This window comes from Aphelocoma coerulescens, chromosome 4 (genome assembly GCF_041296385.1).
Source record: "Aphelocoma coerulescens isolate FSJ_1873_10779 chromosome 4, UR_Acoe_1.0, whole genome shotgun sequence".
NCBI classification, from domain to species: domain Eukaryota; kingdom Metazoa; phylum Chordata; class Aves; order Passeriformes; family Corvidae; genus Aphelocoma; species Aphelocoma coerulescens.
Window position 1 is genome coordinate 47,729,739 of NC_091017.1, and position 15,298 is coordinate 47,745,036.

Genomic DNA, 15,298 nt, shown 5'->3' on the forward strand with positions numbered 1-15,298 from the left:
CTGTTTGATTCAAAGGAGGTTTTCCTAAGGCTACATCAGTGCATTCTTTGGTGGGAGCCTTTCAATGAAGAAGGTGCTGCTTACTAACTTCTAGGTGGGCACCTGTAGACTCTGAAAGTAACTAACAAAACCAGCATGAATGGCAATACCACAGCCACTCATACCTCCAGTAAAAGGAGCAAAAGAGATGTCACTTAAAACTGAAAAGTATAACAGTTCCACTGTCCACAAGACAACATGTGTGCGTGTTCACATGAGGCAGACCTCCGTTTTATATCAAGAGCATTACTTTTTCTGGGTGGCATAGATTTTAAGACTTAAGCATGGCTTTAGGTAGGCTGGATGGAAGTGGGAATATTAGAGAGAAATTACTTATCAAATGTGTAAAAATAATTTCATTAAAGTAGCAGGCACAACAATACACATTGTTGGTGACATCTTCTTGTCCTAATAAAAACACCTATGTCAACTGTGACAATGCTGCTTCTCTTACCTCTTTCCTGGCATTTGATTTTATTTAGTATATAAAAATAACAGAAAGCCACCTTACCTTTTTCTTCGTCTATTCGAAAAACTCCTATACCCGATCCATCTCTGATGGAATATCTGATCTCCCCATCTCGTCCCACATCTTCATCATAAGCAGATACTGTCATTACTGAGGAGCCAACAGGAGCATCTTCTTTTATAAAGCCTTTATCTGCGAATATGGAGAACCGTGGGGGGTGCAAGTTTTCATTCACATCAACTATCTCAACCTCAACATAACACGTAGAGGACAATGAAATGGGTTTTCCTTTGTCCTTGGCCCGCACAGTCAAGTTATAAAGTTGTTTCTTTTCATAATCTAGTCTTTGTACAATACGTATTGCTCCACTTAGTTTGTCAACGTCAAAGGTGCCATCTCCACTGTCCAAAAGACTGTACCGTACTTGACTTGACTGGCCCAAATCAGGATCATAGGCTTCTAACCACGTAATAATAGTTCCCTCAGGAAGATCTTCTCGAATTTTCACATGATAATTAGAAGGAATAAACTTGGGAGGATTGTCATTGACATCTTCTACAGCCACTTTCAAAATAACCGTTGAAAATAATTGAGGTTCTTCGGTAGCTTGGTCCCTAGCCTCAATTTTCAACAAATAGACATGCTGTTCCTCCCGATCCAGGACCCCTACAACTTTCACAACTCCTGTCACAGAATTAATAGTAAACTTGTCTGTATCTGTAAGAAGAGAGTATTTGACTTCTCCATTAGCCCCCAAATCTTTATCAGTAGCTCCAATTTGAATTATTTCACTGTTGGGCTCTTTGTTTTCACTTACTTCAACAAAATAACTGTCCTGGAGGAACTCTGGTGGGTTGTCATTAGCATCCAAAATTTTTATGTCTAAAAGGGCCCAGGCAGACTTCTGTGGTATTCCAAGATCATAGACAGTGATATTGAGGGTATATTTATCTTTTAGTTCTCGGTCAAGGGGAGATAAAATTTTCAGCACTCCACTTTCCATATCAACAATGAAACTGCTGTCTTCATTACCTGAAGAAATAACATACACCAGTTTTCCATTGAAGCCAGTATCAACATCAGTAGCATTCATGGATACTATGCTGGAGCCCACAGGTTGGTCTTCTCTTATCTCAATGCTACTGGGGAGAGTACTTCTGAACTGAGGTGCATGCAGATTCATAGAGTGAGTATCAAAGAAAACATCCTCAACTTCTCCACGATTGTGCAACTTATTTGCTTGTAAGAGTTTCTCTGCGAGCATTTTGGCAACACCAGTTTCTTCACACGGCAAGTTGACTGGTTTGCGACTGTTAGCTACAGTTATGTTGATATACAATGGTTTTGCAAAGTTCTCTCCATCTGTGGCTGTAATTTTCAAACTGTAAAAAGACATTTTAGCACCTACGCCATCTATTAGTGACTGTTTGAGAGAAAGGACTCCAGAATTTGGGTTTAGGCTAAATAAATCCAGTTCATTTCCAGATTCAATTTGGTATCTTACCAACTGGAGCTCATCAGCATCAATAGCAGATACAGTTGTTATTTGTTCTCCAACACCAAGATCCCTGGGGATTATTCCCTCACAATTTATTTTCTCAAACAGAGGTATATTGTCATTCAAGTTATTTAAAGTAATAGTAACAGGAACTTCAACTTCTCGACGATATGGTATACCCCAATCAGAGGCTCGAATCCTTAAATTGTAAACCCTTGGCATCAATTCATAATCCAAGTCTTCTGAGGTACTAATAATCCCACTGAAATGGTTAATCACAAATGGCAAAGGATTTAGGTTTGCAATGCTGTAGGTCACATAACCATTTTCCCCTTCATCAGGGTCTTTTGCACTTACTCTCATGACACTTGTACCTATTGGCACATTTTCATCAAAGGAGGCTTTATAGGATGTCTGAGTAAATTCAGGAGGATTGCTATTCATGCCCAATACCTTAATTAATACTTTTGCAGAAGCTCTTCTGTCACTTGTCACAACTTCAAGTTCAAAATGGGATGCATATTGTGTTTTTATGGGTTCTAACGTGGTAATAAGACCAGTGTGAGGGTTTAAATTGAATTTTACTTTTCCTGGTGTGTTTTTAAATACATATTTTAAATGTGGGTAACTAGGTACAGCTTTCACCATTATCACAGGTGTGTTTGGAGGGGCAAATTCGCTTACTTCAGCTCTGTATATATCTTTTTCAAATCTGACAGGACCAGACTTAAACTGTGGTGATGTCACATGAACAACTTTTACAGAAGAAAATTGTGGGGGATTCCCTTTATCTTTAGCTTGCAGGGTAAGGTTGTATCCAAAAGGGTGACTCTCCCAGTCGATGGGACCAATGGCTTTTATTCTGTATTCTCTGCCGCCTGGAACAGACCTCACTGTTTTGAACTGTTGAAGTGCATCTCCTGCAACAATATTTAATGATGCTATTTCCCCATTTGAACCCTGGTCATTGTCCTCTACAGTTACAACTGCATACGTTGGATCTGTGTCTGATTCTGATGGAGTCAATGGAACAGCTGTAATAACAGGGGCATGTTCATTCGCTTGCTCTACATGAACAGTTAGTTTTGCCATACTGCTTATGCCACTGCTACCATACAGCTTCAGCCCACGGTCCACTGCAAGAATTTCCATCTCATAACGCTTAGTGTCCGAGTAGTCAAGCCTACCAGTTAGGACTACCACTCCACTAGTTGGATGTATAGCAAACACATCTGTTCTTTCTTTAAAGCTATAGTAGAACTCTCCATTTGTTCCTATATCTGCATCTGTTGCACTGACTCTTGCAATGCTGGTCCTTATTGCTGTGTTTTCAGGCAAAGAAACACTGTAAGACGTTGGCGAAAACAAAGGCCGCAGGTCATTTATATCCAGAACCTGTATCCTGACCTTCGTGCGCGTTTCAGCATTTGTATTTTTTTCAACTGCTTTAACAGTTAGCATATAATGGTCTTTCACCTCTCTGTTAAGGATAGCTGTGTTTCCTCCCTTGGTCCGTATTCTCAAAAAGCAAAAGTTTCCAAGAACATACTCTTCAGCTTTGAACAAGTTCTCACTGTCACCAGAAATTATTTTGTATCTTAAGTCCCACAGTGGATTTGTAATGTAAATGCCCATTTTCACTGGATGCCCAACATAAGTCTTGGCTGCAGAGTTCTCATACACAGTGGCATTATATTGTACTTGTGTAAATTGCATTGATGGAGCATGATGTGGCCTTTGATTTCCTTCACAGTTTCCAAAATGCTGCACCAGCAGCATCAGCAGCAACAGCATAGTCAAGTATCTTCCCATGGCAGCAATTACAAAGAAACCCTGAAACAAGAAAGAGATGTGGTAAGACTTATGACTCTTCAAATGTTTATCAAATAAACACTGATGCTTACTTCAGAATTAATATTTAAGAAAACTGTAAGTTACACATCTAGAGTATAGCCTTTTCTTGCAGAAAGTTTCAAAATTATTGCAGTAATAGAAACACAGATTAAAAAAAGCCAACAATCCATTACATCAAAAGCCTAGGTATTACTAATGCAACACGAGGGGAACACAGAGTTAAGCTCAAATGAACAACCCCATGAAGCAACATGCTAGAAGAAACATGCCAATGTCTGCTGTGAGCAAACAAACTAGGTCTGAACTTATCTGGAGTAGTGAACACTCACTCCAGTTCTCTACTTCATACATGACATTGACTTCTAGTAAAATATTCTCCTCTGTCATTTCATTTAGACTGTAAAATGGCTGATGTCCAACTATGTGGAAGTAAACTGCAAGAGGTGGCTTGATATTGCCATGAACTCTTCAAAGTATCCTATGTGCACCTGTTCCAAGAATTATAAATATTATAAACAGAGAATAATTCTTACTGTATTCCTTCCAGCTCTGACTACACTTGTAAGACTAGTGCTTATCATTAAAAAAAAAAAAACCCAACTATCAAGCACCACTAAGTTGTAAAGCCCATAAAGAATGAGACTTACTCCTTTATTCCCCTCTCAGAACAGATCTGAAACAAATTAGCATCAAGAGCTCTGAGACTATCAAAATAACTGGAGGAACATTTCAGTCAATTTTCTCCAACACACTCCAGAAACGACAAGGAAAGAGCCTGGAACAGCAAGACAGACAAAGAGGCACACTCTCACTGGCTTTGCCTTTTGTCAAAAGGAAAGAAGTCAGTGTAGCATTTTCACTACCTAAGTCTAGGCAAGACTGCAGTAGGAAGAAAGGCAGAAACCTCAGGAACAAGACATCTGGAATCACCTTCTTCATTGGGGTTTACAGCGACAGTCTTTACTCCAAGTCTCACAGGATAATAAACCAAAGCTTCAGAAGGCTCCCTCAAAAAGCCCAAGATTTCAACAAGATCTTGGGGGCAAAATTTCTTTCCAGCAAGTAGAAAGCAATCTAACATTGTCTTGATTACTTTGATTAAGTAGTACACATTCATTTCTTTCTCCTTTCCCTACTTATCCTCAAATTTTTTCCCTTACCACTCCTTCTGAGTTTTCTTTCCTGGCCAATCTGCTATACAAATCATACTAAGTACTAACTGTGTCCTTCTTTCATTGTTCCTGACCTTTTTTCCCCACCTTTTAGCCCTAGTTTGCCCTTATCCTATTCTTTGGCTGTAAACCTCTCCTAAGTGCCTATCTTCATGCTAGTTCTGTCCACCTCTGCTAAAATAATATCACATCATGTTGTCTCCTTCCTCCACTCACTTCTTCTCTTACAGTGATTTCTCCCGTCCCTACTTCCTACCTGCTTAGGTAGATATGTGAAAGATCACAATGGCTGACATTTGTGGACTGACTCTGCCCACTAGCAAACATCAGAGCAAATTAATCTACTTGTGTCAACAGTTCACTTCAAAACCTCAGAAGAAGGAATTCTGTCACAGACATTACAAACTCAATGATTTTAACAGGAATTTAAGACTCAGATGCACACAAACTATAGGAAGTATTGCAGAGAAGTAATGAAAAGGAGCATCCTTTTGGAAGGAGAAAAGGAAAAGTGTGTCTGTCTTCCAAATCTAGCATTTAAGTTGCACAATTAAAGCTATAAATACAGCAAAAAAAAAGTGAATAAGCAAATAATAAAAAGCATTAAAGCTCTTCAAAGTAAGTCACTAGCTGGAACCAATACTTACAAGGTCTTAACACTGGAAGAAGAAAAGATTGGGAGGGCGAATGAATGAGGTCAGAGCAGTCACCATTTCAAAGGGTTAACAGTATTATTCCTCCCCTATCTACTTTTCTTCCCAGGCTATGATATGTCCTGGGAATACAGAGACACTTGAGTCTCCAGGGCTTCATGCCCTAGCATACTGCCAAGTCAACAAATATTTGCTTAAAACCAAAACAACAAACAAACAAAAACTCCCACACACAACCAAATTTCTGCAATAAATAATTGATATCAGTACTTCCAAAACTCTGAAATTTTTGAGATGCCACCAGACTGGCCTAAAAGGCAATGTTAAGAAGATTGGTTAAAACACCATTTCTAAGCAATCAACAAACCCAGCTTTTTCTCCATCTCGATGGAATTTTGGAACCATCTATTACCAAAATCTATTTAATGATCAAATTTTATGGTGCTCTGATCAGATGCTTCCCTCTTTTCTCCCTCAGTTACACTAGGATTTTTACTATTATTAATTTATACTGAAGTCCAAAATCTAGCTTTACTTCTGATGCCATAGCACCTGCTAACTCACTGCCTATGTTTATGTGAGGCAACAGGCTATTTGAAGCGGTAGATTTATAATGTAAAACATTGTATCTGTTTGTATCTTTTATCATTTGCTTCTCACATCTCAGGCACCTTAGACAGGACGTGTACCACACTAAGACGTACTAAACTACATTAAGATATGCAAACTTCTCATTAATATTCAAAGTTGAACACATGTGAATGTTTTACTATTACTGTAAACGTTTTTCTGTGCCATAACGCCTCGAGCACTTTTTGCTGCTCTTCTGTAATAACTTCAAGTCTGCTCAGAACCAGCAACAGGAAGCCCATTACAAACAATCATGCAACCACCAGTAAGAGAATCCATTCCTCAGCAGTAACCCGTAAGACTTGCTGAGTCAATCAAGAACATAAAAGCACCTCTCAGCTGAACAGTTAACCCCGCCAGATAAAAACAAGTTAGCAACTTATTTTACACAACACTATTTCCATCTTGTCATAATTTACATATAGCTACTAGAAACTAAAAAATGTTGACTAGGATTATCCAAGAATCAACATAGTGTCATCTTGGAAAATATCTCAAGTATTAAGCAATTCCAGTTACAAAGACAGTTAACTACTTAAGAGAAAGTATGAAAGTATTAAGATAAACTGATAATGTGTTACATGTAAACTCACATGGCTCATTAAAGTGTGGCAGAATGACTGAATTTCAGAAACATTTTAGCCAAAGACTACACTTGGTACTCCTAAATTTGTATTATCTTTGGAATATGACCAGTTTAGAATTTTCTGTATTTATGCTCAATACATAAGGCAACCATTTGCTTAACAAAACATCACAGCCCTAAATTTATTGGAAGTGCACACCATATTATGCTGAAAAGCTACTTTCAAACAAACTTTGATTCCCTATCTGGAAATTATTATTCAGATAATTTTTATTTATATGCAAATTCAGCACTGGGATATGTTAGACAGTTTTACTACTTAGTTATATTGTTATTAAAACTACTAACACATCAAAACATTAACAGAATTTATACACGGGAAAAAATACTAACACAACTCAGAAATATGAACTGTCTTCACATTAAAGGTCTAAGTATAATTCTGGAGCTAGCAGAGTTCAAATTGATAACTTACAAATTAAGATGGATAAGATAGGAGTCATACAAAAGACTGTTTCTCCTAGCAGGAAGTTTACAATATTTGGATTTCAAAGTTTATAGTTTGAGATTTGGAAGTTTTAAGCATAAAATACAGAACTTAGTAAACAGCAATTTCAATGCCAAGCAAGCAAAAGAAGACCGAACCAAGCTTATCTTGCTTAACATAGATACATTGAACCAAGCTTATAATAGATACATAATGTATCTATATGGGGAGCATACCCTGACGTTTACTCCCCCACCAACAGAAGTCACCGGTAGGAAAAGGACCTAAATCAGGCCATATACCCAAGTGAGTCTTGGTCTCATTGCTATTCTTTTTCTATGTGCAAGCTCTACCAGTTAAGTCCAGAAGAACCTACCCACCACACAAAACATTAACTATTTAGCTTAAAGGTCAGTTTTGATCAGCACACTCAACTGATGTCTGACAGAAACACACTGTGAAACTAAGCAGTCATGACAGGATTTCCAGTGTAGCAGTCTATGAGAGATCGTGTGACTTTGCAAGCTGCACTAACTGTGGTTACACCTACCCCTTCAATTGTTTAAAAGCAATTATTTATGTAGTCTGATGGGGAAAAAAGAAATACCAGGTTTAGCTGTTTCAACACGCTTAACTTTCCAATCAAACAAGTTAACAGTGTCTTTTGCTTTTCAGAGAGGGGGTGTCTATTTTGGTATTCAGAAAATTAACACATGATGAGAGTGTATGGTAGTGTTACTTTAGTAAAGCTGGTAAGTTATTCAAAAAATGTACATTGTCGCAGAGATTAACACAATAGTTTCAACTTGTGACTAAAGCCCAGTAAGTTTTATGTTTGTATTCCCCACATCATGAGTTAATCTCACGACATACTTTGATTTATATTTTTGAGATGTTAGCTGTTAAAAGGAAAATGCAGCAGCTACATTCAAACAGCAGGCAAAGATTCTGAAACCAGAATGAAACAAAGATTCACGTGGAGAATTTCCACTGTTTATCACACTACTTAGTAGTGTGCCTAATGCTGAACTCATCACCTGTGCAAGGAAAAGCAGACTTCCAATCTGTGTAAATGAGAGTTTAATCGAAATTTAGCATGAGACCTTAAAATTACTGATAACAAAAATAGTTCTACTGATTTTGAGTTCAGTTTTAAACTTTTTTTTTTTAAAAAAAGTAAATCTTCGAGAGTTTAGAGGCATTTTACTTCTTCTGGGATGATTACTAAAGCTCGCCTTTCAGTTTCCTATAAGAGATTTTAGGATTTGACAGCGAATAAACAAAAAACTTAAAAAATAAATAGTTTACAGCATAAAAGGAAAGTATTTACTCACCAAAAAGCTGTATTATTTCTACATGGTTAGAAAAGCAAAAGGGAAATAGACATCTAATATAGAACGCTCTTTTCTTTTACAGAGAAACAGCAGAGGTGGTAAAAGAATACAGGTAGTATTTCCTGTGCCACTCCCTAGGAACAACTTGTATGCAGGTATTCAAACCGCAGGAAAACCTGCTGCTAGAAGGCAGCACTTCTTTAACTTATTAATGCGTTTCCGAAAAAAAAAAACCCGTTTACAAACAGGGGGATACTATCAGAGGTAAAACACGCTGTCACTTACTGACGAGCGAGACTAAAAAATGCATCTTTCAAACATAACTTTGTTCTGCTTCAACTGCCTTAAAGAAGAGCAAAAGAAGCAGCAGAAGCCGACTGAGTCCAGCCGGGCTCTCCCGGGGAGCCGCTGCCAAACGTCGGATCCTGGCCGGCATTGCGCTTTACCTTTCGGTCAATCCGGCGCTGAACACGGTGTGGAAGTGCGAACAAAGGAAGAAACTCATCCTAAGGTACTTCTCACCCGCCGCGAACCGCCCCTGCCGGCTCACTCGGGAACGAAGTTTGCAATGGCCCATCAGACGCACTCACAAACACCTTGCCTCAGGGAACGGCACCATCGCCAGCTCTTTTCCTCTGCTCAACTTAGGCGGAACCTGCCCGCTAAAGTCCTGCTGGCTCCCCGAGGAGCGCGGCCCCGGCTCCAGCCCGGCCGGCCGCCGCCAGCCGCGGGGGGAACGGGGCGCCAGGGCCCGCGACGCCCGGCGGCCACCCCGGCGCGGCGGGGAACAGGGGGAGGGGGCCGGCGCCGCTCACAGCCCGCCCCACCGGGCCCCGCAGCACGAGCCGGCCGCTCGCCCAGTGTCTCTGGGTGGCCTCGCCCCCGTCCCGGCCTCGCCTCAGAACCTCAACTTCCCGAGGGATCCACGCCGGCCGTCACCCCCCCTCACCCCCCCCCCCGCCACTGCCAAAACTTCTCCCAACTTTCCGGCTGGTCCGGCGCTCACCTCTCTGCGGCTCGCTGCCTGCGGGCCGAGGGCGCGGGCCGAGGGCGCGGGCCGGGGCCAGCCCCGCACGGTGCCTGCCGCGCCGCTCCCCCTTTCTTCCCCGGCCACCAGCGCGCCTCGCCGGTGCCTCTCCGCCCCCTGCGGGCCGCGGCGCCCCCGCCGCCGGATACCTCCGCGGCGCTGGACGGCCGCCCCTCCGGAACTCGTTTCTGCGGCGTTCGGCTGGAGCGGCGGCAGCCCCCGCACCTCTGCCCGGCCCCACCGTGGAAGGACGAAACGCGGAAAAGAACAGCGGGGGAAGGGCGAACCCCAGCCACAAAAGCTGCTCCTCCCAGTGGCCCGAGGTTGGGGGACCCGTCACCTCCGCCGCGCTCGCCCCGCTCCTGCACGACGGGAGCGGCTGGGAACCGGGTACCGGTCCAGGGACGCGGGCGACTTCGCATATGGCAAAGTCCTCCCCAAGAAAAGCTACTCAGAAACTTCGGAGAGCTGCTGCCGGGGATGGCAAGGGAGACCGTCAGAACTCGCGGGGATACGCGGTGCTCTGCCGTCCGAGGAACAGGGGGTGCCCGGGACAACTCCCAAGGAGCGCCCAGAGGCGACCGCAGCGCCTCGGCGGCCGCTCCCGTCCCACAGGCGGCCGGGCTGCCACCCCCGGACCGCGCCGGCGGGCTTGGGCTCACGGCTCCCCACCTCGGCTGGGCTGGGCGAGCCTCCGCTTAACGTCCGGGCGGAGGAGGGAGGGCTCAGCAGAAGCCAAAAGCAAGGCTCCCGCAGCTCCCCGGCACCGCTGTACGGAACGCGCCCTGCTCCGGCGTCGGGAAAAGCAGCGGCAGTGAGAGGGAGGTGCGGAGTAGGGTATACAGCTGGGGGAGCGCGGCGGCGACCACCCTCCGGCCTGCGGAGAGGGTACAGACTACCTCTCCGTACCCTCAAGGGGAAAAGCGCCTTGCCGGATTCACGCTGAAGGGATGTCTGTCAGTGTGTCAGCCCTCCGTTAAAGATTAGTATTCCGAAGCAGTCCTTGAAGGATTCCCCTCTCATTAATAAGTGATCACCCTTAATAACGATCAAATGTTTGCCTGGGGAATCCCGTCCCAGCAGACTCACGACGAAGCCGGGTTGCAGGCAGGAGCCGCCGGCGGGGGCGCATTTACCACGCATTAGCCCCGCCACGTCTTTTATTAGCCACATAAATAAATATGCGCAGGGGGCCCCTCTGCAACCACAGCCTCGCGCGCCCAGGGCTGCAGGTCAGAAGGAACCGACCCCGTCAGAAAGCGCTGGTTCTCGGGGTCACCAGCCCGCAGCAGGGCAGCTCCGCCCCGTAGCCCCCGCGCCCCCTCCCCGCGGCCGGCCCTGCAGCCCCCGGGCCGGGCACCGGCTGCCCCGCGGCGGCGGCGGCGCAGTTCCGCGGCGGCCGGGCAGGGGGCGCCGCGCCACAGCGCACGGGCGGCGGGCACGGCAGCCAGCCTCAGCTCTCAGCCCCGGCTCCCAGCCCCGGATCTTCCGAAGGGAACACAGCCCAGCCGGTAGCCCCGCGGCGACGAGCCCGGCTCCGGCTGCAGGGCTCCGAGTCGGGAAACTTGAGCCTCGCTCTCCCAGTGAAGGTGGCGGTAAAGCCGGGGGTCCCTTCAGCTCCAGGTACGCGTAGCTTTGCGTACAGTCGATGTGCGGGTATATATACACGTATTGATTTATACATAAACATACACACTACACACTTACAAACTACGGGTTGAATCGAAGACCCGGCTGTTTTCAGTAACGCAACAAATTAGAGCACTAGAACTCTCAAGGGAATCATCCCTCTCAGCACCCTGCTGATAATAAACTCATTAAACAAAGAACTCACCAGACCAGCTGGACTCGGCACTCTTCTCACAAAGTCCGCTCCAGCTCAGTTCATCTCCGCACGCTTCCTCCCCCCGCTTTCTTTTTTGTCCTTTGGAGAAGGCGCGAGCAATGCCCCGGTGGCCACACGCTTCTAGAGCGTGAACCCCGCGGCGGCCCTGGCGCTCAGCGCGGCCCCGGCGCGCAGCCAGCGCGGCGCCCGGCCGCACCGCCACAGCGCGGCATGTCGGCTCCGACCCATCCGCTGCTTGAAACTTGAACGAGGAGGAGAAGGAAAAATAGACGGGGAGTGGGAGAAGAATGAAGAAAAAAAAAAAAAAAAAAAAAGAAGACGAAAGGCGAGAGGGAGGGAGAGATCCAACTTTCTTAAGACATGTCCAGGCAAAGAACAGGCAGAGTTGAGGAGTTACAGCAGCGGAGAGAGTGAGAGTGGGGACGCTGCGCCGGATCGCCGATTCCTTCCCTCCCTCTCTCCTTCCCCCGCCTCCCTCTCCCCCTCCTTCCCTCCCTCTCCCTCCGTCTTCTTTCGCACTCTGTCCGTCCCCCTCGGACCCTGCTCACGGCAGCACCACCCCCTCCCTGCCCTCGCCGCTGCAGTCGAGCGCGGCGGCGGGAGTAGCGCGCAGCTCTGCGCTCCAACACGGCTCCGCGCGGGGTCTCCGGCGCGCACCGGGGCCGCAGCCGCCCTCCCTCCCGCAGGTGAGGCGCCGTGCCCGGCACGCCCCCGCCGCCCCGGCCTCCCGCCGCCGCAGCTCTCCGTGGCCGCCGCCGCAACTCTCCGTGGCCGCCGCCGCTTGGAGGCCCCGCTGGCTCCGCCGCCGCAACGCCGCTCGAGTCGGCGGGACGGCGCTGTCCCCGCCGCACGCTGCGGGCGCCCCGCAGCAGCGCCTGGCGGCTCCTTCTCGGCAGGGCACAGCGTGAGCTTAACGGGGAGGCTCCAAGTGGGCCGAGCACGGGAATCCCCCATTCTCTCCCTCCCACGTTAAGTCAAGAGTCCTCTCCTCTCCTCTCCTCTCCTCTCCTCTCCTCTCCTCTCCTCTCCTCTCCTCTCCTCTCCTCTCCTCTCCTCTCCTCTCCTCTCCTCTCCTCTCCTCTCCTCTCCTCTCCTCTCCTCTCCTCTCCTCTCCTCTCCTCTCCTCTCCTCTCCGTTTTCTTCTTTTTCCTTTTCCTCTTTTTCATTTTCCCTTCTTTTTTCTTTTCCCCCTCCTTTTTCTTCTTCCTCTTCTTCTTTTTCCTTCCTTTATTTTTTCTTCAAGGGAGGTGTATTTCTCAAAGCACACCAAAAATGTGCAAAAGGGCAGCTCCTTCTACAAAATAATACATCACAAGCAAGCAAGATGTATTTATAATGTGGTTTTCCCTCATTCAAAATCAGCACCAATTACTCTTCCTCGACAAAGTTCAGATGTTGCACTGCATAGTCGCACGGATCAGCTGAAAGGAGGGGCCTTACTAAGTCCTGAATGGTGTGGTTTATAAAATTTTAGGAAAACGGCACAAAATACTTTAAAAGTTATTTGCCTGAGAGATATAGTGTAACAGTACACTATAGTGTAAAGCACTCTGAGATACTTAGAAGGTAAAATACTCTTTTACTAAACAATTTATCCCTAAGGACCTTAAAGTCATGGCCTTCTTCCAAAAGTCAAATTGACTACTGAAGACATTGGATCATTATTTCCTATAAAATACACCACTAAAATCTATCAGCCAAATGAGCATGCAGGATATTAGGTTAGGAAGAGCAGATACAAACTGCAGTATATAAATACTAAGTACATTTCCAAGCAGTGCATACATGCCATTTCAGTCTAGGAAGATTCACTTTGAGCAAACCTCTGGAAAGTTTAATGTCAAAATTCTCTGTCCTTATAGATTTCCACAACAGACACAGCTGACTGATTTATTTAGCATCTCATCTTCTTTCTAAAGACCCTAAATGGAATTATACTGAGTCCTTATCCAAGTGCAACTGGGCCAAATGACCTTTTTTATGTGAAAACTGCTTCAAAATGAGTTGCATAAAATAAACTGCATTGAAAATAGCATTCCAGAAAAGGGCTAAAGGGAAATACTTTAGGCCATTATAGCTAAGGGCTAGAAACAAATGTAAACCACACTTCTACTCCATACAGTTGCGAATATTTCATAATTTTGGTGTATGAAATTTCCTACCTTTCAGATTCCTTACCATATTGTGGTTGATTGCTGAGTTAAGTAGTGAAAGGTCAGGGCCACAGATTGCTTAAACTTTGTCTAAACTTTAATTCTTAATGCCTGGAGAAGTGCAGTGGCAGAATTGCAATAATGTCCCATAAGTTGGACAGGAAGACCTCTAAATATTGTCTGGTGAAGATAACAGAAAATTTAAGGCTTCTGATTTGGATTTCCTACTATACACATGCTATGCTGACAGTAAGAACTTTAGATGAAGAGCAAAGGGGTTTGCCATCGTTCTCCACCAGTGGGTAATGGTGCTTAGCACTTCACATGAAGTGTTGGAGCCATGATGTCCAGGCAAGTTTATTCGTAAGTCTGCTTAATATAGATAGGTTTGCCTTCTAAAACAGGTTTCTAACATCTTGAATAATATTGACAAAGTCATTTTGATATTTACTGAATATTCCATTTTCTTTTTGTGTTTTCTCTACCCTTTAATTTTTTTCTTGGAAATAGTGTCAATAAAGCTGTTACAATCATTGTTTACTTTCACTATAATGTGAAAGGGTATCTTTGTGATATGTTTTTTGCTAACCTATAGGAAAGGTACAAAAGAGAATACTTGAAATCACACTTGGGTGTCTAGGGCACCATCCATGTCACTGAAAATCTTCCAGTCTTATAACCATTGTTGCAGAATATGTTTGGTTGTCCCTGTCATCTATTAACATATGTCTGTCCTTATCAAATTGCCTAAGATGAAACAAGTTTCAGCTCAGCTATCAATAAAAAAAATAAAAAACAAAAAGAGTTATCTGGACCAGACTGGTTTTTTTCAAGAGAAACATGGATCCTTCAACTTTGGAATTACCCCAAAACTGAAATAGAAATTGTATTTCCACATAATCATAATCATAACCATTATCATCCTCTTCTAAGGCATTATGGCACTAACACTCTTCTCACTAATTTATCTCAAAACCTAGCCTCACAGATTTCATCTCTTGTTTGCTATATATTTAACAAAGAGGAGCTGATAGTTAGTTGGGTAAGATCGGAAGTAAATACCAAACTCAAGAGTCCTCCAAAGAAATTTTCCTGCTCCCAGTTTGAGGTATGCACTTGGGGAATGATATCTGAAGTATTTTGGACTGATTTCTCAGTTCCCATTTTGTTAAAGAGAAGATAATTTCTAATAGATGTGACTTCAGCTGCATAAAACTTTGAAGATCAAAACTGGCACTTTGAATTGCGCTGGCTCAGAGATGGCAAAGGCGAGGATAACTCATCTTGGTGTCTATGAGGGTAAACCTGTTGCAACTGCTAAACAAAGTGCAGCTTCAAAGAAAGCACTTTTGAGCACAATAGCAGCCTGTGACTCAGGGGCAATAAAGGGGCCATAAACATCGAGTGTCTGTGACAGAGGGCAAATATATCTTTTCAGTAAAGGGGTCAGACACAGTTTCAAGTGAGTTCTCTGTCAATTAAATATGAACTGACCTGATTGGTTTTACAGTAAGAACTAAATTCTGTACAGTATAAAAGGCCAACACAAA

The 15,298-nt window shown here is 44.6% G+C and overlaps 1 protein-coding gene across 5 annotated transcripts in view; it reads right to left on the bottom strand.

Moving 5' to 3' along the window:
- The window catches only part of FAT1 (FAT atypical cadherin 1), a 106,944-nt gene extending 94,907 nt beyond the window's left edge, over window positions 1-12,037 (bottom strand). For 2 of the 5 annotated variants that reach the window (XM_069013931.1, XM_069013929.1), the window contains exons 1-2: window positions 9,729-9,834; window positions 551-3,839 (exon numbers count right to left, since the gene is read on the bottom strand). In XM_069013931.1, the coding sequence (XP_068870032.1) occupies window positions 551-3,818 (3,268 nt within the window). In that variant the 5' untranslated portion in view covers window positions 3,819-3,839; window positions 9,729-9,834. Of the gene's footprint in view, window positions 1-550; window positions 3,840-9,728; window positions 9,836-11,583 lie in introns of those variants that run through there. The other 3 variants (XM_069013930.1, XM_069013932.1, XM_069013933.1) reach the window with 3 other exon arrangements.
- Between the last annotated feature and the right edge of the window lie 3,261 nt (window positions 12,038-15,298).